The sequence below is a fragment of the Stegastes partitus genome, unplaced genomic scaffold (genome assembly GCF_000690725.1).
Source record: "Stegastes partitus isolate 25-593 unplaced genomic scaffold, Stegastes_partitus-1.0.2 Scaffold374, whole genome shotgun sequence".
Lineage (NCBI taxonomy): Eukaryota > Metazoa > Chordata > Actinopteri > Pomacentridae > Stegastes > Stegastes partitus.
The window spans coordinates 399,711-423,232 of NW_007578105.1; the positions used below are offsets into that span (position 1 = coordinate 399,711).

The following is a 23,522-nucleotide window of genomic DNA, read 5'->3' on the forward strand; positions in this document are numbered from 1 at the left end:
AGGAGGAGGAGGAAGCAGAGAGAAGGAGTGCCAGCACTGTGATACAGCCTCCTTCTTACAGCGGTATGCCAGGAATGCAGGTGTACACATGCAGTATGTAAGTAGAACAAAATAAAATAGCAAAGGCCTACACCTATAAAAGAATAGAAGATTGTGTAACTCTAAAAGTCACAATGTTTGACCCAGAGGCCATTACAACTTGTACCACACACATACCTCTCTCTTAGAGCCTCAGTTCAGCTATAAACAAGAATCTACAAACAGGTCTACTTGAGTTGAACGCTCACATCAGCATGCCACAATAGTGATAACGGCAGCATGTTGATGTTTAGTATCTATTATGTTCACAATGTATTGTTTTGGGAACATGCAAGCATTCTCTGATAAGCAAAGAACACAAAGTACAGCTGAGGCTGATGGGAATTTCATTATTTTGCAGGTATTTAGTCATAATATTGGACAAAAAGAAATTTTCGCCTAACATTGATGTAAGATGAAAAGTTAGGAGACCAAAATTATTGCTATCATCCTCTGTGGACTATCAATGCATGTGCCAAATTTCACAACAGTACATTCAATAGTGGTCAGCTTCTCAGTGGTGCGATAGAGGAAAAGTCAGGGGTTCACCAACATGTGTAGGATTCATCTTCTGGGGACCATGAATACAAACTTTTACAGCATTCCATCCAATAGTTGTCGAGATAATTTACAAAAAGACAATAAAGTCAACTTCTTGGTGGTGTGATGAAGGAATGGTCAAGAGTTTATCAAAGTCTGCTGGGTTCATCTTGTGGGGACCATGAATGCAAACTTTCACAAAAAGCTCAACTGTCACTTTAATGGTGGCAGGATAGAGGAATGGACAGGTGTTCCCTAGCATCTATAGCATTCATCTACCGAGGACCATGGTCTGTACAAACTTTCACAGCAATTCATCCAATAGTTTGCAAGATTTTCCACTAAAAACAAACTGTCAGCTTCACAGTGTTGAGATAGAAGAAACGTCAGGGGTTCCCTAATGTATGTAGAGTTCATTTTCTGGGGACTATGGATGTCTGTACAAACCCATCCAGCCATCCATCCAATAGTTGCCCAGATATTTCACAAAAACCTACAACTGTCAATCTCACAGTGATGCTATAGAGGAAAGGTCAGCGGTTCACCAATATCTGGAGAAATAATGTTCTTGGGACCATGAATGTAAACCTTCAAAGCAATCCATTCAGTAGTTACTGAGATATTTCACAAAAAGCCAAAACTGTCAATCTCAGTTTGGTGCTATTGAGAAAAGGTCAGGGGTCCACCATCATCTGGGGGATTTGCCTTCAGGGTAACACGAATATATGTACAAACTTTAACAGCACTCCATCCAGTAGCTGTCGAGATATTTCACAAAATGTCAAAACTTTCAACCTCATGGTGACACTATTGATGAAAGGCCAGGGCTTCATCAACTCATCTTCTGGGGACCATGAATGCAGATTTTTATCCAGTAGTTTTTGACATATTTCATACTGGACCAAGAAACATATAAATTTACATTGGTAGCATGGTTAAACAGAAAAAGAAGCCACAGGCTGAAACAAAGAGGAAGTACCTCTCTTCTTGATAGACGTGCAACAGCATCATTTGTACAAAAAAAAATAGATAATCGCTGTTTTATGAAAACCAAAAGTCAGCTATTTATGGGATATCAAGAAAAACAGATCTGTCTTCAGTTTCAGGACAGTATATAGACAATCCAAAAATGTTTCTTTAGTTTACAAAGCAGGATAATGTCATCAGCTTCTGTTGCAGATTGCAGAAACATCATGTTTTACTCCACCATGAGGATTTGACATTTACTGCAAGTACAAGAAGAAGACAAGAAGACAGAAGAAGAGAAGACAAACATGCCAGAAGTTGCTTATAGATGAAGTTTGTTTGTTTTCTGTGTGTTGACTAAAGCATGAGAAGCTGTGTATAATGTTGTTAAAATAACAGGAACTAGAGTTGGAAGTGCCAACGAATACTCCTTTTCTTGTTTTGTTTTAATACCAGTAGTTTGACCTTTGCTATTCTTCTGCTGAAGTGTTGTTGAACTTCATTTGGAAATCCAGGAGTTAGAGAATAGCTGATACGCACGAACAGTATGTTACAAATGTCATGATTCAATTGAAGTTTAGCTGTTAAAAAATCTCTATTAAGGCTTTCTTATAATGGCTACAGTTTCTGGTTGCACCAATGACAGTGTTAAATATCAGGGTATATTGATATTTGAAGAGATTTAAAACAAGAATAATATTCAATTGCAGGCTTACTGAAACTGTTTGTCGGTAAATCTTCTTAGAGAGCTGTAGTTCTACTTTAAATATAGCTTATTTTACCACTTATTACTCTGCTTGTTCAGGTTAAGCAGCAATATATGTACCTGACATCCTGATTTCCAGACTATAACAACAAATATACCAGCAAGATTATATACAGCACAATGCAAAGTCCTGGTTAATCCCTTCAGATGACTCTCAGAGACGTTTGCTGGCAAAGGCTACTGCCAATATGTTGCGATCCGCACATAACCACGGCTCTGTAAAGGCAGACCATGAGCCTGTACCTCAAAATTTTATTCATAACACTATCAAACATCAAAAGTCATATTTACATTTATACTGGTTTTTCATCAGGTTACACTAAAATCAGAATATATATTTTTCAGATCTGAAGTTGAATTTGTATTAACACCACACTGTAAAACTGCTAACTTACAAGTAGAAATATTTATAATGCAGGAAAAATGTCTCTTGAAGATTATTCGTACTGATGCAATAATGTTTGGGCAGCATTTTACTCTTGCAGCGGGTTAAAGTAAAGCAAAATACACAACTATTTTACATAGGACTGCATCTAGGGATTTTTTAAAAATCATGTATTCATCTCTTGATTGTTTTCTTGATTAATGGGTTGAAAAAATGTAGAAAACAATGAAAGATGCCATCACAGTTACCTTAATAAAGCTTGTTTTAGACATCCCACTGTCCTAACATGCTATTTTTCCGATTCTATTATTAAAATAATTCAAAGGAAAAGCAGCAAATACTCACATTTGAGAGGCTGGAATTGTGAATATTTTTGAACTGGTTAAACATTTGTGTGTATTATTGAGTATTTGCTTATTTCCTCTTCCAGTTTGGTAAATGCGGGTGTACTTTGGATCTTTTTAGGTTTGGCTGGACAGAACAAGACATCTGAGGATGCTATCTTGACATTTACTTCATTTTAAAACTATTTTCTCACATTTAGACAGACTAAAGTTGATTGATTCAATAACTGGTCATTGTAACCCTTCACTGTACATTTTCCTTTCACGTGTCCTAAAACACTTTTGATACAGATCTGTGAAGTACAGTGTGGACAGTAACTAGCAGTAACAGTCTGCATCTTCTGGTGTATCCAGTGTGTTGAAGTGCGGATGTGTATTGGACTAAAGGAATGATATCGGATACTGTAGCAGGCCTCCTCTCTTAACGTCGGTGCCCCGACTCTGACCTTGGTCCATCTCGAGGGATCAGTGCCATGTGTCCCCTCAGCTGTGGAGAATTAAAAGAGAGACAGAGTGTGGAGGACAGGAAGGAGCGAGACACAGAGAAACCCAGCTTTGCTTGAATCTAAGGTTCAAAGGTTTGATGCCCTCACCATAGACATTTGATTGACACGAGTGTGTGCAGGAGCTGAATGAATGTATATTCCTGGTGTTGGAGTTAGATGAGCGGTGTGTGTCAGCGGGTGTGATTGGCTAGTCTTGCGCCCCTTTAGTTTTGATCCGTTTCCACTGGTAGGAGATGGGGGGGCATGGTGCCTTTATGTCTCTGGGATCAGCTGTGCTAAGTCTGAGCTTAAGAAGGGAGATCCGGTGTGAGAGTGAAACTACAAAGGCTATGTGCCAGAAATAGTGCAGGAAAGGGTTGAGGCATGAGCACACATGTTGCACTTGTTGCTCATCTGATCCGTCATAAGTTGCATGCACAAGATCAGACACAGTCGTACAAAAAAAGATATCCAAGCTTGAAATTTGGTGTCTGGTTTTGGATTTGCTGGACAGCTTTGGCTCACACTGCCCTCTGCTGCCAGGTAATCCAAACAGCCCCCAAATCTGTTTAAGGATTTCCTCTTGATAGCCTATTTACTGTGTGCTCAGAGGATTTATGGCTGTCGGGGCCAGAGATCTGTATATTCTCTCTGGTCAAGCATACTAATAGTGCTGCAAATTTGCTGGAACAGATCATGTGGTGACAGCGAGAAGGGCGTAACATGCAGCAGATGAATACATTTGTATGTTTTAGTCGCTCTGGAGGGAGATTTCCATATTTAAAACAAATAAACTCCGGATGCCATCATGGTTTATCTTGGCTTGGATGAATTTATTGGACAGCCTCGATTACAGATTGGATATGCAGAATTTTTAAGTTTTAAGCTTTTTCTAGGCAAGGGAAGAGCTAAAGACATATGTTATGAGGTGCAATATGGGAACTGTAGGATACAGCACTCCTGTAGCTACACCCAGACTAGGGATTAAAAGGCTTGATGTCTCTGCTGCATTCATTTCTTTCTTTCTTTCTTTCTTTCTTTTTTTTTTTTTTAAATCTGTCTGTCTGAGTCTGCCAAGTGTACAAATATACAAAACTAAATTGCTGGAATACATTTTTAAGTCTCTTAATCTCTAAATGTGTCTCTGATTATGGTTGTAAATGCAATTTGATTGTTCTTAAAGCAAAGGCTGGTAATATTTAGCATCTTTTGTCTTTAACAAATCTGATGAAAAAGCCAGTTATGAATTCATGCAGCAAACACATTTTGTCCTGATAAACCTCACCATTGTTGTCCAAAAAATGATTAACCCCTTAATATTTACACACAGTTTTTATGGAAAATGAGGAAATCTGAGAAGCATTTTGTTTGTTGGACTCTTAGTTCAACAGAAATACAAACTACTGACAAATGGACTTGTGCATTATTGCTATTTTCATGATTTTTTTAAAAAACTTTAGCAATCTTTAATTAACCTTCTAGCTACACAACAAATGTGCAATTGAAATAAAATAAAACAAAAAAACAAAAAGACCAGCCAAATTAAAGAGACAGGAGCCATATTTGAGAAAGAGAAGAGCATTTTTATTCAGCACTGTTTTTATTCCAATGTTGTCAAAGGAGAGGGAGCAAGGAGAAGATTGTTTGAGAATCAGTAGAAGGTGACAGGGGGGAAGCAATGAGGATAACAAGATTTTTTTTTTTTCTTTTTCATTTTTACATTTTTTTCCAGCAACAAATGTTCAGAATGGGAAAGTACACTCAGTAGAAGCCTGGCTGTATTTTTCTATGGTGAGCATTTACTGCTTCAGTACTACTGATCAGGAAGATCATGTATCTTTCACCATTTTCTTTTTGTTTCATAGTCATATCAGAAATCATAGGTTTAAAGGGGAAAAAAAAAGCAAAGCAAACAATAAACCTCACTTACTTTTCACGTTTGGCCCTGAATGTATATCATTTACAAATCTTATTCTTGAGAACTATTTGCTGTCAGTCATGTGATTTTGACTTCTAAGATGTTCTACAGAAAGACAGTTCTCAGTTTTTAAAGTACTTTACACGTGATTGTTGCATAAATTCTGCATGGGGCAAGATTTAAGTTACTTTTCCACTAACTCAAATTGTTCGGCATGCATTTTGTCTAACTGCTGTGTAACCAAATGACCAAAGTTTGGCTGAATTGTAGCGTTATTTTTGGAGAGCTTTACAGTGTGAGCCATGTAAGATCTGTCAAAGGCAGAACAATACACCAAATAAATGCACGTGGCCTGCATTCATTTGTTTCAAGCACATAGTAAACCAACGTTTTTTTTTAAATTTATTTTTTTTACGAAGAAGCTAGTATCTGTCCTAACTTTGAATCTCTAAAATGGAGCATCACAACTGAACAACACTAATCCTGTCAAGAAAAAAGAAACACCAGAACAGAAGCCGTGACAAATAAAGATAAAAATAAAAAATAAAGCACAATGTTTTTGTTTTTTTTTGTTGTTTTTTTTTTTTTAAGATCAGGAAGAGAAATGAAAGCTGCATGTGGGAGACAAACGGCAGAAGTCCTGTTTAGCCAGCTCCTGAGCGTGGCTTCTGGTCTACTCAGTCCACTCTGGTACAAAAGGGGCTTTACCTGCAAACCCCCACAACACCAGCAGACTCCAGCAGAACCATGAGGTAGATCACTGGTCAAACTGACCACAAGAGAAAAACAAACCCTCCTAAAAGATGCCCATTTGGGTGTAAAACTTGTAATTCCATAAAAGTACGGCTCTAGTTTCATGTCATGTCTTGACGTTTTTTAAAAAAAGGAAATAGGAAAATAAGGAATTACCTTGCTCTGAGTTTGTCACCATTCTTTTTTTTTCTCGGTATTGCCGTGGGACTCTCATTGTCTTTATTGCTACCAGACGACTAGATAGCGCAACACATGATGGAAATCTCCATGATTTCATACACACGTTTGATCAATCAGATAGAAATAGACACCTGATCGAGTTTGATGGAAAAAATGTCGGAGAATGTTAGATGTCACGTAAGGAAGGCACCTTTTCCAATAATAAATTTATTAATTTCCTAATGAAATGGTCATCGGTCTCGCCTGTCAAGTGCAGTTGAACATAAAACTGATTTTTGTAAGCTTTTCTGTGGCAATTTTTAAAACCCAAATGAAGTTGTTCAGAAACTTCAGTGCAAACGAGGTCTGCAAGGTTTTTTTTTTTTTTTTCAGATACCACATATAAAGGAACTATAAAATCATAGAAACCTTGAAAGGGGGGAAATTTCTCAATCTCATGCATTTTAATATCACATCATACTTGAATGGGGGAGGGAGGGAGGGGAGTGGAGGAGGGAGAAGAGGAGGGAGGGAGGGAGAGGGAGAGGGGGGTCCTCTGGCAAGTGTTTGAGAATCCTTGAAAAAGAGAAAAAGAAGAGCATGTTGTTTCTTATCAAAATAAATCTTGTTTTTTTTTTTTCGTTTTTTTTTTCTTCTTCTTTTTTTTTCTCTGTGATTAGCCAACTGCTTGAGTCCATTTACACTGTCCTCATTTTCCACTACGAATGTCGGGGCTGTGCAAAAAAGTTCATGTATCTGGTCCAATCAGAGCAGGCGGCGACTGTTATCCCTGTGGTGTCATCAGCAACTTCCCACCTGCCCTCTGGCTCAAAGAGCAGCAATGATGTGGCCTGAAAGTAAAGACACAAAAAGCAGACACACTGATATAAAAAAAACCAACAAAAAAACAACTTAAATATCAGGAAAACCTTTGACCTACAACATCTACTGCTGGTTTCAGTAAACAATAGGGGCCTTAATTATTATTAGATAAGGAGGAAAGTTTATCTGAGTTCACATGTATGATTTTGGTTTATTTAATTCCACCAACTTGGAGGCTAAACATGGTACAACATGCAGCTTAGTCAAGAGTGATGTATATCCAACACAAATTACCATTAAAAGCAGATCATTTTTACATGTTTTATGTGCAATAAATTTTAAGTAAATGCTCACAGTGACTGTTGTACTTTTCTTTTAAGGCAAAAAAAGTATAAATTGTAGATTTCTCCACTCATAGTTGAGCTTCAAAATCTTAGCGACTGTTTAATCAGCCATTAACAAAGCAGGCGCTTACAGCATGTAAACCCTGGTGTATTACTCAAACGAGTCACCCTAACTTGACTGTTATGCGGCAGTGCAGTTGCCCAAACAAACAACTTGCTGGCGTTTACGTCAGAGGGCTTACATGCAGAAACTACTCCGTACCTGTGATTACTTGCTGAGTTGACTGTAAGGAGACGAGTTGTTGGAAGAATCCACTTGCTGCGGCGTGCCATTTTCCTGAAAAGCAAAACAGGATCTTTCATTTGGAATCTGATAATAACTACCCTCGCTGTGTGCTGAGATAATTGATAGTTTTAGAGGACGTAACACTTCAAAAACAACTCAAAGGCTTATGAACGGAAAATGATTGCATGAGCGCAGGCAGTGGTAATTTACTGAATTGTTTTAAGCTATATCACAATTAAATGGACACTAAGTTGAGAGTGAGCGACTCAAATGAAGATGTAGTAAGCTTACCGGTGCTGCCTGCATGGTCGGATACTGAGGCATGTAAGCTCCCTGGACACCAGGGTTGGCAGCAATGTACTATAGGATAAGAAAAAATAAATGCAAATTATTACATAAAGTTAGACCTGAAAGACAGTTGTGCTGGTCAACTGTATTTAAGTGTATAAAATCACTTTAAACATAAAACAGATAATCCAAAGGTGAGAATTTTCACAGTTTTGAGGCAGCTGTTGAGAAAAACTGCGGGCATAGAGTTTACTCCAAGATTTACAGTAGATAATCTGAGGTTGCAGGTGATATTAGGATGTTGGTAGAATTATTAGACACCAAAACAAATGAAATGTCTTTCAGTCTCAGCTAAATTGCAAAAATACAACCAATAAATCTGATAAACTCCTATATACGAACTAACTACGCTGAAGACCTTAGCCCTTTGGTTATATTCTGAATCACATGAGTGTATATACTGCAGTTGTTTTTCATCAGGTAATATATTTATAATCTGTGTTTATATCAAACATCAACAGACAACCTCTCCTTGTATATTCATTGGGAACAAGATACCATGAATATACACCGTAATGTTCTATGAAACTTGAAAATAAATCACACAAAATAAAGATTTCAACCTGCTACTTCACAGATGTTACACAAACTGGCCCAATTAAAGATCCCTCTGTGGAGCAGTTGGTGAGCTCTCAACTTTATGGATAATTATTGTCATACTACGGAATTAACTAACATGAAACTACTGCTTAGTCATATTTATGAGCATGCTTTGTCTAATTACACTACACAGCTTTAATTTGATCGTGACTGTGTGTGATGGAGGATATCCCAGAATTCCACTCACCGCTCCAGTGTTTCCCAACGACAGCTGGCCCATCTGCTGAGTAATGGAGGCTGTGGGGTGCAGTGACATGGAGGGATCCACAGAGGGAGACATCACAGCAGCCTGCAACACAAGGCAGCTCCGGTTTTTTACCTCATATCACATGATAGAGTTTTAAAAACTAAATTGACTCGTTCTGCTCTGGTTTTTTGCCTCATTTCACGTGATAAAGTTTTAAAAACTAAATCAATTCGTTCTGAACAAACACAAACACCACACAGGGCAACAACAACAACAGGGGCTGGGCATGTGTAGCAGATCCTACTGTGTAAAACTTATGTATGCTGCTCAAAAGCAGAAAGTCTAGCTGGGGGAAGAGGGACAAAATGTAAACTAGCTGTGACAATGTAGTATTTCAAGGTAAAAGATAAAGTGTTCTATGTATTCTGATGTAAAAAATAATGAGCTCTATGCTATTAAAATATGTAGAAGGTGTGACGTTGCCGGCGCTAATCGGTTTTCAGGTGAAGAATATTCTTTAAAACATGATGCCTTTAGGGAATAGACCATTTCCTAGCAAAAAAAAAAAGTGGGGGAGGGGGCAGATCAGCAGAGACACTTGTTCCACTGGAAACCATCTGTTGGAAGAGTCAAAGAGTCACAAGACTGTCTCTGCTTCAGGCATTTCCTGCTGGATCCAGAGCGGGGAGGGGGGGGAATGTCTCTTTAGTTGTTCCATTTCTCTTTCATACACAGTCCAACACGCATACGTAAATACCGAGCGGCTGTTTCCCAGAACTTGTCTCAGCTCAGTCCTTGCTCCCTCTGTTTGGGGAAGTTTTGTCGTTGGACTGTGTCAGCAGAATGGTCTGATTAAAGCAACACTCAGAGCTACTGTAGCGGCGCCACACGCCCATTTCCTGTGCACAGAATAGGAGGTTCTGTGGAGTGCTGTTGTTCACTTACCGGGTGCTGCATGATGTATGGTTGATGTGCCACCCAGGAATGACTCTGTACCTAACGGAGAGTGAGACAGATGAAGAGACGGATGAAATGAGAAAATTCAAGTGTTTGGAATGAAACTAAGATGGTACAAATAAACTTTACAATTACAGAAAACAACATTTTGTCGATACAAAAGCACTGCAGCTGCACCAGCATATAGTGTATCTATCCATCCATCCATCTATCTGTTTTGAGGCCACAATTTCTGCTCAGAGGCCCCTGTCATCCATCACAGCACAAAAATATCTCAAGCTCTCAGCTTTTTGAGGCATGTCAGGTTGCCACTATGCTGACACTGCACTCAGGAGCTTTTAAAGTCCCCCAATGACCTCAGCTACAAAGATGTCTGTCTGAGCTCAATAAACTTTTTCCACCTCCCAACAATGTCCCTAGTTTAGGTCAAGTCATTTGCTACCTTTTGCTAACAACCAGGTTCTGCCTCCTCCCCTGAGCTGCTCAATGTTTCTCCAACACTTCTTGGAAAGTGGCAGAAGGCTTTCCTGATGCACTGTTTTCTTTTTACATGTGTAACCACAACAGAGGCAGCCTCCTGAGCCTGTTTTAACCACCTGTAGCAAACAAGTCTTGGGGTGCATTCCAATATCTGTACATCTATACGATAAAGCGCACAGTCAGAACAGCCGAGAAGATCATCAGAGCCCCCCTGTCCTTAATCCAGGAACTGTACTCCAATAGAACCAGGAAGAGGGCAGGGAACATCATCACAGACCCCACTCATCCTGGTCAAGAACTGTTCTCCCTCCTCCCCTGTGGCAGGCGATACAGTCCTGCAGACTAAAACCACCAGATATAAAAACTGTTTTTATCCCACTGCCATAACTCAGATGAACAGCTGAGCCATTCTCAGCCAAGATTGTTATTTGCACTTCTATTTTGCACAATGTACATATACATTTTCTGTTCAGATGTGTAAATTCTTGTATATATTTGTCTTGTTTTCTTGTTTTATTTTTTATGATTATTAGTTATTGTACTTTATTTTATTCCTTTCTTTCTGTAGTTATTTTATTTTATTTATATATATTTTTTATTTTCCTATTGTTATTCCTGCAAATTCCTAGGGCGACACCAACAGCCGAAACCAAATTCCTTGTATGTTGTGTACGCACTTGGCCATTAAAGCTGATTCTGATTTTGATATAGTGCGTCAGAAAAAGATTTAGTATGTACCGACACATAGCATGTCAAATGTAGTTTGCCAAAAATACCAAGATGTATGACGACATTGGATTTTACAGCATGCAAGCCAACACGTTTTTCTGGCCACAATCCTCTGTGCAGGTATGTAACATACATCGTGACGTCTTGCTGGTGTATAAACAAGCTCGAGCTGCAGAGAGCGAGAAGTTATACTTGATTTATTACGATGCAGCAGTCGGTTTCAGTTGCATCCATACTACATGACACAGTATGGACTGTGTAAAAGCAGCTGCAGTTTACTTAAACTAATATGATAAAGTATGATTTGAAACGCACCCTTACTATACTGGTATCCACCAGAGGGCTTTTGGCCTTTCACCCTTTAAACCACAGACCTTTGTAACCACTTCCACAGCTCTCAAGCAAAAAGGTTGGTATCAGGTGCAATGGCAGGACATGGGAAGTTGCCAGTTTGTGGATACTGGCTGCACAAATTGGACATTGGAATGACGGGAAACAGCTGGAGCATAAAGCTGAGAGATACCCAGTGGATAAAATAAACCTTTCACTTTTTACTCTTGCAGTAGAGGGTCGTTGGAATGTGTTTGCTAGATGTAGTCTGACTGTTGTCTGGGTGTGTCCACCTGACATATAGGTGAGCTAGAATTTGTGAATTCTGTGTTCTTAATGGCAAGTGATAGGATCAGGAGGGGAATACCTGAGAGAAACCAAAAGTCAGAACATTGTTCCTAAAAAAAAAAACTGCAGAAAGAGAACATCTGCGCTTCTTGCAAGCTCCTCACATAATTAAAATATCTACCAGACAGGTCTGGAAGTTCCAAACATGTAGTGGATTTATCAGTAGATCATCTGCTACAAGACTATTTAAAACATCTATTGTCTGCTGCAAGCCTGCTAAACAAAACCCAAAAGATCCATGCCTCCCGTGCAAATGAAATTTCAGGCAACAGATCTTATCAGTGGTTTGACGTGTTTGCGCGGAACAGAAAGTAATGAATCAAAGCTTATGAGTGAACTATTAAAAAGCAATGTGAAAGAACCTGCAAGCGTGATTCAGGGAAGATGACTGTACCTGCTGAAACGAGGAGTATTTCTTTGACAGCTTCACTCCTATGAACTCCTAAGCTTACTGTCGGATTACGTGATCTACTGGGTTGACCAAGCTGTGAACGCACTAAAAAATTCAAATGATAATCTGCTGCCCAATGGAGCTGCTGTAAGTGTGAGGTAACCAAGGGAAGCTTTAACACCTATTCTTACATCTATAGCACCTGTGCAACCCACACAAAATCAAAAATACACCCTAACCCACACATACACACTATAACCTCGAATGCAACATAGAGGAGAAGAGAGAGACAGCGAGAGAGACATCATTTAAATTCAGTCCTGGCTGTTGGACGTGCTCATCTTCTGCAGTACCTGGTAAGCAGAGACTGGGGACATGTAGGGAGACATTGCAGGCTGCACAGTCATTATCCTATTGGTCACCGGATACGGAGAAGGATAGTACCTGGGACACACACAGAACAGTTATGAGGCTAGTAAAATGTTTAAATGATGCCATGAGCTGCTATAACCACAGTGTAACTTACCCATTCTGTATACCTGCTGAAGAAGGGTCATAGGTGAGAGTCATTGCACCCTGAGGAGAGAAAATGAACAGTTATATGAGACTACATATCGTGACAAATGAAATGTATATTAAATAATAATCAGTGCATATGGGCATGATCAATTTATTTGTTGAAATGGTTTTTATATGCGACTAGTTGTAGCATTTGTAATATTATTTCTTCATCTTCCTTTGGCTGTGTGGCAGGGTGGACCATTTAATTACAATGTTGACTGATTTCCCTAGAACAACACAGTAAATGTTTCTGCCTGGGAATTCTGTTGTTAGCAATGAAGTTCTGAGGATCTGATTGTGAAAACTGGGTCTCTATTTTTGGACTTTCTTATAGAGGTATTTAAAAAATTAAAAGCAGCATTCTGGTTCTTTATATGGTACTTTATATTATATTCATATATATATAAACGAACCTCATCACATTATAAAAAACAGAAACATGCAAGATGACCAGCAGATACATACTAGTCTGAGATCTCCTGTTTGTCCATTGGGAACGAATCCGCTGTGAGCGTGTTTCTTCCTTTGACTGTCTGCAAACTTACACAGCAAAGGCTGAGAAGGAGCTGGGGGCAAAGCACAAAACCGACATATTAACAGCCACTCAACAATTAATCATCGCCGCCTCCACAGTTTTCACTGAAATGAAAGCACACAGAAAGGTGATCTTCTTTCCTACCCAGAGCTCCTGAAGCTATCTTGATAAACTTCCCATTGAAGTGGGAGATGACTGCGTTACACTGCTCTGTTGTGTCCATCCTGACAGGGGATGAAAGATAAAGCAACAATCATGAGTCATCGTCAAATCACACAGAGACCATATACAGCAGAAGCTTCTTTAACACAAAGTGGTATTGTTCGGCAAGACTGGAATACAGACAAGAGGGTATGACTGACTCTGTTTAATAAGTTTGAGAGTAGAATGTAGTCGTTCTTGCTCTAAAGTGCAATAAAACTAAACCTCCTGTGATTTATTGTGTTATATAAGATCAAAAACACACCGTAAAGGTAAAGAATTTGCTGCCAATCTTGTTTTTAATAAAGATTTACTGTTTACAGATTATTGTGCTCAAACACAAGCTACACAGTGTCATTGCAAAGCACCAGAGAATATTACATATGTGAAATCTGATGTTACTTTTATCATCATAGGTTATGTGGAAGTTTATTCTACGACAACTTTTACCTTCTGAACCCCGAGCAGTTTCTGCTCCAGTTGCATTATTCCTCACAGTGGGCTCATTTTTCATAGCAATATGAAGTCCTGCACTTGTATCTTCTCTGTTTAAGCACAGCCTGCGGTTCAGCCCAGTTCAACCAAAAAGTCCCTGAATTTTTGCCACATGACCGCTGGCTACAAGAGTTAGTCATGGCTTCTTAGTTGTGGTGGAAGTGCAGAACTTATTATTATTCTTCATTTTTAAAAATGTACTTTTTTATTGTTTTAGAATCTGGCTAGAAGATATGGACCGTTTCTGGCTAATTTTAAAAGTAGGCATATCAGATAAAGTGATCTGATTTGACTTTGAAGCTTTGATTTCGCTTAATTCTTCTGACGGAACCTCACCTCACAGATGAGTAGTTCACAGACCGTCAGAAAGTTGATAATCCAGCATTCATCCTATTTTTACAGTTTCTGGCTCTGTTAAATGGTGCCATTTTGGCAACTTTTTTAGAGAAACGATGTCTTTCAACCCTTGCGGCAGGTTTAGAGGTTTAGAGGACTAAATGTGATTCAGCAGAGAAAGAAATGAATGTATTTTCTGTCAGTATGCTGAGACAGACCTGGCAAAGCCCACGCCTCGGCTGTTGCCGCTGTAGTCTCGAAGGATCCGTGTGGAGACAACCTGGCCGAAGGGCTGCAGCATGTTCTCCAACTCTTTCTCATCCACAGAAAGAGGCAAGTTGGAAATGTACAGATTTGTGGGGTCCTGCTCCTGTTGCTGCTCACATACAAGAAGTTGGAAAAGAAGAAGTGTATTGAATGCTATGTGCACAAACTTGTCTGTGCAGATCAGGTTTGAACTCAGCTTAAGTATGGTTCAGGGTCAGAGGAGCATTTGGTTAAACAAACATTCATAAGCTCTCCTGTACACACACATAACCACAGACACTGAGACACACTTCATCTATACTCTGCAGCAGCTCAGGGCCTCTATGGTTTTCCCTAGAAACAGCAGGAGAGCAGCGTAGCCTAGCTACCCCAACACACAAACGGTGTTCTACCATGTTTGTTCCACACAAAGCAGCTATATGCAGGTCCCCAGAGAGCAACCCCTCATCACTGAACTCTCACCCATGAATTTAAGCACAGCGACAAAGGCCAGGCTAGGAAAGGGAAAGGACTAAAAGAAATTTAATGACACAGACCATTTCTGCTGCCCACTATGAGACAAATCACAGATGTGATGCAAAAATATCCTGCTTATTATCCAAAAATGGTTTTGAAATGTGTAAATAACGGGTCTGCTTTACTTCCAATTGGTTACAGAGGATCAAGAGCAGCTCAGAGCAGTCGTACTCGTGCTTTGGTGCAGATATGCCCGCATCAGCATGCATGAATGGTAACCGTTGACACCCTTTGACACAGCAGTAATACTGGGAAAAATCTGTCCAATCTATGTGGTGTAACTTCACGAGAATGCTGTGTTAGTGTTAGGGTGAGCTGGTAGTCCTGTGTATAACATGTCATACTGACTGACAGGTTATTTGGCAGAGAGAGACGTGACATCTGGTTTCTACAGTGAAAGTAAATGGGGTCACGGGAAGAACAGCTTGTCAGCTGAGGTCATGTGACCAGTCTAATGTCATTCAGCACACACTGGACACAAGCATGCATGCATTAAAAAAGCACAAGCCCAAAGAGATGTTCACAAGCATGACAAATATGCACACACACAGACACACACACACATGCCTGTACCAACTCACCTTGGCCATCTGGGCCTGTATGCCGCTGGTTTTCAGAGCATGTACTGCCTTTAAAGCAGCCGCTGGGCTGTCAAAGTCCACAAAGCCGTAACCTGTCGTTTGCAGAACAGTATTTATATCAGCAGGCATTAAATAATAAGAACAACCACCTATAGCACACGTTGTACTGCCACTATTACAGAAAGGCGGGTTATGCATCATATTGATAATTACGGTTTAGCCCTGTAAACATATTTTTTACATCGTTATTTGGTATACAGAATCTTGTTTTATCTTTACGTTACCTAATATTTTAACACATTGTACATTTTTGAGATATTTGAAAGGACTCGTTTAATTATTCCCCACAGTTAGATGACAAGATTGATACCACTTTCACATTTGTGCAAGAACGAAGTAACAGAGAGTTAGTTTGGCTTAAAATGAATACTGGAAATAGAACAATACAATTACTCTAGCTTTGCCAAATGATAAAAATCTCTCTATCACCACCTCTAATCCTCACAATGAACACATTATACTGTGTTTGTTTATTCTGTGCGAAGGCTTTGGATTTTAGCTGAGTGTAACGATTTTTGGAGTCTTTAGGACACAGTTTTGAACTATTCCTTGAGTAACAAAATCAGTGTCTATGTCCGATCCAGTTTAGACAACAGACACATACTTTGCATGCCTTTTCGCCATTTTCCAAAGCATACCATGACGTTTCTGATTTTTGAATGTGTTTTCACATTATACAGTCAGTTGACTATATTCCATTTATTTCCATAAGGTGTGAAAATCTGTTTGTGGAGACACTAAACCTGCATGCATTGGGCAATCCATCATAATCTGCTTTTATTTTTGTCAAACATATGTTACAATGGTGTTGAAGTGCACTGAAGTCTTTGCAAATCAATCTGCACTTCCAACAACGGTGTTGTGCAACAACAAAAGTTTGACAAAAATAAAAGCAGACATGTCCACGGTTCACGTTTACAGTGATGGATTACCAACTCAAGCGAGTATCAAGTTGCTGCAAATTGATTTTCATACAGTATGGAAATGAAGGATACTGGGAACTGCCTGGATGGTTTGGAAAATCAACACGGTATGTTTTCAGAAATCATCTGGCATCTTTAACTGGCATGACTTTAAGTGTTCAACAAAAAAATGTATCAGGTAATCCTTCTAATTCTACAGCACGGAACAAGTTACTGACCTTTACACTTGTTGGTTGTCTTGTCCAGGATTGCCTTCGCAGACTGAATCTTTCCATACCTGAGTGGACAACAAAAGAACTCTCTTTGGCAACAATAAATCAACAGGTGAGACAGTTCCCTTTATTGCCGCAGACTTCTCGTTGTTGCATTGAAAATGAAAGTCTAATTTCTGTGCATCTATTTCCAGAGGAATTTACACAGGGAGCCCCTTCATTCATCATTATTGTGATTTCTAAAAAAGACAGCACAAGCAGGAAAGATCAGTTTATTAAAATAATAACTGGTCACATTTATGGAGGCACAAACAATATAGCGCTGCTCTCTCATACAGGCTCCCAAATACTATGAATCCAATTTAAATATTTCAGGCTTTACTTTATCTCTGACTGTACACTCAAGTTGAACTGTGACACAAACTGTGAGCTGCTGTCCGCGCACGCACACACATGCACACACGCGCGCGCACACACACACACACACACACACATACACACTATACAGACTGAATGCCTAGCTTACATCACCATTCAGACCTTGTTGCTATGAAAAGCGCTTTCATTTCTGCTTTGTGCTGGCAAACACCATTGGGAACATGAACAAAACACAAGCAAACAGGACACAAACAGCTGCTGCTGCTGGTGGTTACATGGGTAGATGCCTCACTCCATATGCTTGTGATTGTGAGGGAAAAGGGACGAAACGAAATTCCACTAATTATGGCACCCACCGCACAAACCGCTCTGACCCATGGTATCTATACGTATCAAACACGTCCGCTGGGCTGCTTTACGTGTTTGGTTGTTTCTAGAAAACAGTTATTTTTACAGTCCGCTTCACATACCAAACTTGAGCTATGACTATTCCATGTGTTTCTGTTTATAGAGGTGGAGCATTTTTATGTGTCAGTGTACACTATGGTTAAATCAGTGTCCATTTTTGAATGCCAACATTGATGGTTTTGCACTAAAACAGCAGGCATTCAGGATGTTTATTGTCAAATTTCAGTGTAATTTTTTTATTTGTACATTCAGTAAAAAAGACAGATAAGTTAAACTGACATGAGCTGGGACATCGTTTAAATAAAAAATGCTGTAAACTTTGCACGTAAAGGTGTGGACGTCCTGCAGTCAACCTCAACTTTTTACTGTCAGTCTTTAGAGCTTGAGCACTTGGTATGGATGTTAGTATGCACACAAGCTATTCTGAGTGGACTTAACTCTTTTCAGTGCAGCACAGTACATGTGTGAGCCTGTCCCTCTTCTCCGTGACAAAATATACCACAAGCATAAAGGAAAAGAAAGGAATGACAGCCAAAGTCTCCTCTTATCAATGAGGAAATCAATCAGAAACATTGTTAAAACCCTGAATTGTTACATTTTTCGGGCCAAGAAATTTGTAAACAAATAATTTGACATGTTAGGGAATGTATTTTCTTGTTTCGATGCTAAGAGGTCGAGAGAAGAATGATGCTACTCCTATCAAATAGCAAATATGAAGCTACACAACTGGTTAGCTTAGCTTAGCACAACGACAGGAAATAAAGGGAATCAGTGCCCAGAGCTCTGTCCAAAGGTAATAAAATAAAATATATATGATAAAAACAGTATTTTAAAACTCACTATTTAATGTTACAGAACCCAAAGTGTTAAAAAGATATGTGGTTTTACAGGGGTTGGAAGTTTACCCATTTCCAGTGTTGGTGCTAAGCTAACCCTCTGTTGGTTGTAGCTTCATATTTAGCTTAGCACAAAGACTAGAAATAAGGGGAAACAGCTAGCCTAGCTCTGTCCAAAGGTAGTGAAACATGCTCATATTAACAGCCCTTTACAACTCACTACTTAATATAATAAAAACTAAAGTGTTAAAAAGATGTGTGGTTTTACAGGGGTTAGCCATTTTCTCACATTCTGTGTTGGTGCTAAGCTAAGCTAACCATCCGCTGGTTGTAGCTTCATATTTAGCTTAGCACAAAGACTGGAAACAGAGGGAAACAGCTGTCCAAAGTAAACAAAACATGTCTAATATTAAAAGCCCTTAACTCACTACTTAATGTTACAAAAACTAAAGTGTTATAAAGATATTTTGGTTTTACAAGGGTTAGCCATTTCCCCATTTGCAAGTGTTGGTGCTAAGCTAAGCTAACCCTCACTTGGCTATAGCTCCATATTTAACCTGCACTATACTGACATAATTTCAAAAAAAGTGCACAACTATATTTCCCAAATCTAAAATTAAGAATGAATTCACCAAAAACATGACTAAATAGTTGCATTACCTTAAATTTAAGACTACAAAATTACCATAACCCTAATTTTGTGCATTTTTATACACTGTTTGTCTGTAGTCAGGGAAAGAGCCTCATTAAAGCAGATTGGCATGATATTTACAAATCATTTCTCACTACTGATACTTTAACAATATCAGTGGCAACATACTTGATTGCACACGAGCATAGCTGTAATGTGCGTGTGTTTGTGTACTCACTGGTGGCACAGTTTGACCAGGTCCAGGTCTGTGGTAGCAGGAGGCAGGCCGCGGATGTACAGGTTGGTTTTGCTGAGCTGCTCCAGGCCTGTGCTGCTGCTGTTGCTGCTGCTGCTGGGACTGGACGGAGTCATGGGGTAGGACTGCACACAGGAAACCCACTGTTAGGAAGTGCATGGACACTGGGATAATCTAATTTAAACCCAGGTCAACAGTGATCCCAAGAACATCTCATCTGTGCGAAATGCAGAAGGAACACAGCCAAGGAACAATTCGACCTTATATGACATGATATATTGAAAGCCACTGCTGTGCTCTTCTTAAATATGATAAGTAAGGTACTTAAGGGCAACTTTGAGGTGCTTTAAGATCATTTTATGGCTAATTGTGGGTGCATCTCCAGTACATTTCAGAGGGCAACATGGTACATTTCACTACATTTATATGAAACTCACATTTACTTTACAGACTAAGATTTTATAAAATATAATGCACTACTTCACTGATTGACACCCCAGTAGTGCATAGAGTAATTAAAGGAGCTTCACAATGGAATATTACAACAGAAAGATACACTGCTCAAAAAACGTACTTAAATCATTGATATACATTATGTAATTTATTGAAAACAGAAACCAAAATAATGAATCCACTGAGGGGGGATTGACAACCACTTATGTTTCCTAACTGGACAGATCGATACCCCAGAAGTTTAGTTGAATTGGTGTTACACTGTGATGATTAAGCATTCCTTTATTTATTTATTTATTTTAGCAGTCTAGTTTATTAGGAATATAACACTGCAATATGAACACTTTAGGTCAATTTATGTGCTTTTACTCAACATTTTGACTTAGCTTTACCCATAAAGGCTATTATTAGACAATAGTCCTTCTACTTTTATGTAGGTAGAGGATTTGAATAATTTTCCTACCACTGTCTGGCCTGTTTTGTTGGCAGGTGGGTTTGACCTTTACGGTTCGAGATGCTGTAAAAAGATGATTCTTTCCAGCCAAATACCAGAGTACATTCTTGTAGGTGGGCCTTGGTGAATCACAGCATGATTAAATCTGCGTTCACGTCTTACATCCTGTTGTAGTGTTTATCAGAAGCCCACAGTTTTCTTCATACTTGCGAGCCAAACCACGCCACGCTGCCCTGCAAAGCATTTCCTTCCCCTTACTCATTCATTAAAATCGCTCCCAGCCACCCCAAACCCTCTCCGGATCAGATCAAAGACAAAAGCATGGCAGAATCGTACCATCTGTCCATAACCAAAGGACAATCCACTTCAAGAGCCAGAGCCATAGATACGACTATAGCCACGCCGACAAATAACACAGAGCCATTCTTCCAGTGCCGTGAGATGGTTAAATGATCATTCTTTTACAGATGAAGAATTGATTGCTGTGGCCGGAACATCTGTTCGGTCTGTTATGTGTGCAAGCAGAGGCCTTACATTTTTTTGTTGGTGTGCAATTACCATGTGAACTTTGCTGGAGACCATCAAGAGGTTCACGTCTCGATTAGAGGGCAGCTATATTTCACAGGGGCATCTTATAGCAGATTAAACACCTACACTGGAAAGCTCAGCCTTCCCCCTGCAGGGATTCGTCGAGGTTCCTGCCTTCAAAGTAGCGCACGCAAAAAAACCTTATGATGAATAAATACTACAGCTTAATCTGAGGGGTTTTTTCTCTTCTTTTACATGCTGCAGGCGGAAAGCTGAACCCTCAATCCACTTCATCTGCTTACATTTCCATCAGCAGATTCTGAAATAACAGCTGCCTCTCACCTCTATTCCCATCTAATCAGAAGGTGTGATGGGAAGAGAGGGGGGGGGGGGGAGCACAGAGAGGCCTTCAATTACAGTTCTGTTCACCTGAGAGGTCAAAATGAAGAATGCAGGCAGCACAGTTCACTCCAGCACACTGACATACATTACATTGCAGCCCTCCCTCTCTCTGGCTTTGGATTCACCCAGAATGCATTAACCTATAAAAATGGACTACAATTACCGTCATACATATTGACCAGAGTTGGCGACTGACAGGGCAAACAAGGTTATACGGACATAATAATTAAAGTATCGCTTGTGGAGCTATAGATCGGGTCAGCAGCTGCTTTTATCCCTCCGTGTAGCCTCTCACTGATCAGTCTAATAGCATTTTTTCCTCTCAATAGAATTTAATTCATTTGGATGTTTAAAAAAAAGACGCACAGATTCCATATGAAATCCAGAAAGGGCTTCCCAATGTCATGTGCTATTATTCAGGCTGTGTGAGCAGGAGAAAAAAAAAAGTAGGCAGGGAAATAATAATGTTTTTTAAGGCCTACCTGCTTACGATTGGCTGTCTTCAGCGGGTTGCCTGTGTTTGCAAAGATCATCCTGGAGGTTACAGATGTATTTTAGTTCCCCACACACACACAAAAAAAAATCGCAACGATGAGCCAGAAGAGACGGAATCCGAGCGGTCGTAGGGAAATAAGAAGAGAGTCGCTTTTATAACATCCGCATACTGAACTGAGCCGCTTATCAGGACAGAAAAATAAAAGGTCCTGCATAGGTATACTGACACATCTATACAGTCAGATGCACACCAGGCGATGGACCAACCCTCCGGTCCGGTTCATTGATCTACGACGTCCTGCTGCAGACCGCTCGGCAGTCCCACCTACTACAGACCAAACCATCTCCGCCTCTGCAGGGTGTTTGACATCAAATAAACTGCGTGGTCGCCTCGCTAAAACTCGCACCGGCGGTTGGTTTTCGGGCGACAAAGGCGCGTCGAGACGTCTGGTGTCTGCGGCTCAATTTATAATGGGACGCAAAGCGCATTTGGGTTTGATTTGAGGACGCACAATCGCTCTGGCTGCACACTCGTCGCCTTTCATGTTGTTGTCGTCCGCACATACCAAGCATTCTTCACCCCCACCTCCTCCAACCACACACACACTCACACACACCCTCTTCCTCTTTATACCCTTCCCCCCATCCAACATACTACATGTCAGAGAATCAGGATACAGTGAAATATAAGCAGCGACTGACCTGGACAGGAGGTCACAGTCTCCACGTAAACCCCAAAACTGTGCCATACGCTGGTTCAATGCACGAGAAACGACAGAAAATGTGTAGGAATAACACATTAAAGCATAAATCTACCTCACAAAATGAAGCCCCAAACATGAGAAAGGCTCACCAGTGAGGCAGAAAACTACTTGCAAATCAAGAGAACCATTAATATTTTCACCTTTGGGTGCATTTACAAGATTGATTTGCTCCTGTGCTGTTTGTAAAAGTGTACACTAAGCATTTCCACATATGGCCCACCAGCAGCTCACACTGCTGAATGGGGAAAAAAGGAGGAACTATAGCTTTCTAGCGTCCGTCCTAGGGCGTCCAGCGCCTTTAAAGAAATTATTTAAAGATGAATTTATCAATGGTGGTTCGCATATGCTCGCCTCTTTCTACATTTTTGGTCTGTCGGCTCTGTGGGAAGGAATTTGAAATTGCATTTTTGGCCTTAAATGTCACAGAACTACTAAATCAGTAAACAACTATAAAATATGCAAAACATGCAGAAAAAAATATGCTATATTTGCAATTATTGAGACATGGCTGCCTGGGCTTGCATGCATTTTTGTGTAAATATCTTCTCGTCAGTCATTTTTTTCACAAATTTAACAGACATATAGACTTTACTTGGCACATTAGATTGAACAATATCATACAATACATTGTCATACCACACATTAAGCATTCAATCCTTTACAAGCATAGTGTGCAGACAGATTTTTACACATAGACTTTTATGTAGCGATTGCAAGCTGTGCAAGTTTACCGCAATACGTCGCCTAAAATTTGTGGGAAATGTGGGTACAAAGATGTATCTACAATATGTTTATGTCTTGAGTTTGAATATATTTTTAGAAGCCCAGCTTCAGCTCAATGTAGAACTGAAACAAGCTGATACAGAAAAAGTATGCAATACAAACCGACACTGAATAAGAGGATGTTTCCAACCTTTAAGCTGCACAAGGGAAAAGCTGTTTGTTACTGTGAAGGATTCATATCAGTAAAAACGTGTCATTGTATGCATTTTTTTTTAACAAGCATTTGAACAA

At 39.7% G+C, this 23,522-nt stretch overlaps 1 protein-coding gene across 1 annotated transcript; it reads right to left on the minus strand.

The window, feature by feature from the left end:
• Window positions 1-5,126: 5,126 nt before the first annotated feature.
• rbms1a (RNA binding motif, single stranded interacting protein 1a) lies at window positions 5,127-22,253 on the minus strand. Its single transcript, XM_008284826.1, has 14 exons — window positions 21,732-22,253; window positions 19,395-19,537; window positions 16,910-16,968; window positions 15,709-15,800; window positions 14,563-14,720; window positions 13,457-13,536; window positions 13,243-13,343; window positions 12,743-12,792; window positions 12,570-12,660; window positions 9,927-9,977; window positions 8,982-9,083; window positions 8,138-8,206; window positions 7,823-7,897; window positions 5,127-7,245 (listed from the first exon to the last, which is right to left on the minus strand). The coding sequence occupies exons 1-13, from the start codon at window positions 21,780-21,782 to the stop codon at window positions 7,829-7,831; spliced, it is 1,116 nt and encodes a 371-aa protein (XP_008283048.1). The 5' UTR covers window positions 21,783-22,253; the 3' UTR covers window positions 5,127-7,245; window positions 7,823-7,828.
• Between the last annotated feature and the right edge of the window lie 1,269 nt (window positions 22,254-23,522).

Excerpts from the sequence above, each read along its gene's own strand:
- rbms1a (XM_008284826.1), bottom strand. The coding sequence starts at position 21,782 with ATGATCTTTGCAAACACAGGCAACCCGCTGAAGACAGCCAATCGTAAG. Across the intron at positions 9,084-9,926 it reads CATACATCATGCAGCACCCG|GCTGCTGTGATGTCTCCCTC; the intron begins GTAAGTGAACAA and ends CTTGTGTTGCAG. Across the intron at positions 8,207-8,981 it reads CGTTGGGAAACACTGGAGCG|TACATTGCTGCCAACCCTGG; the intron begins GTGAGTGGAATT and ends CTTATCCTATAG.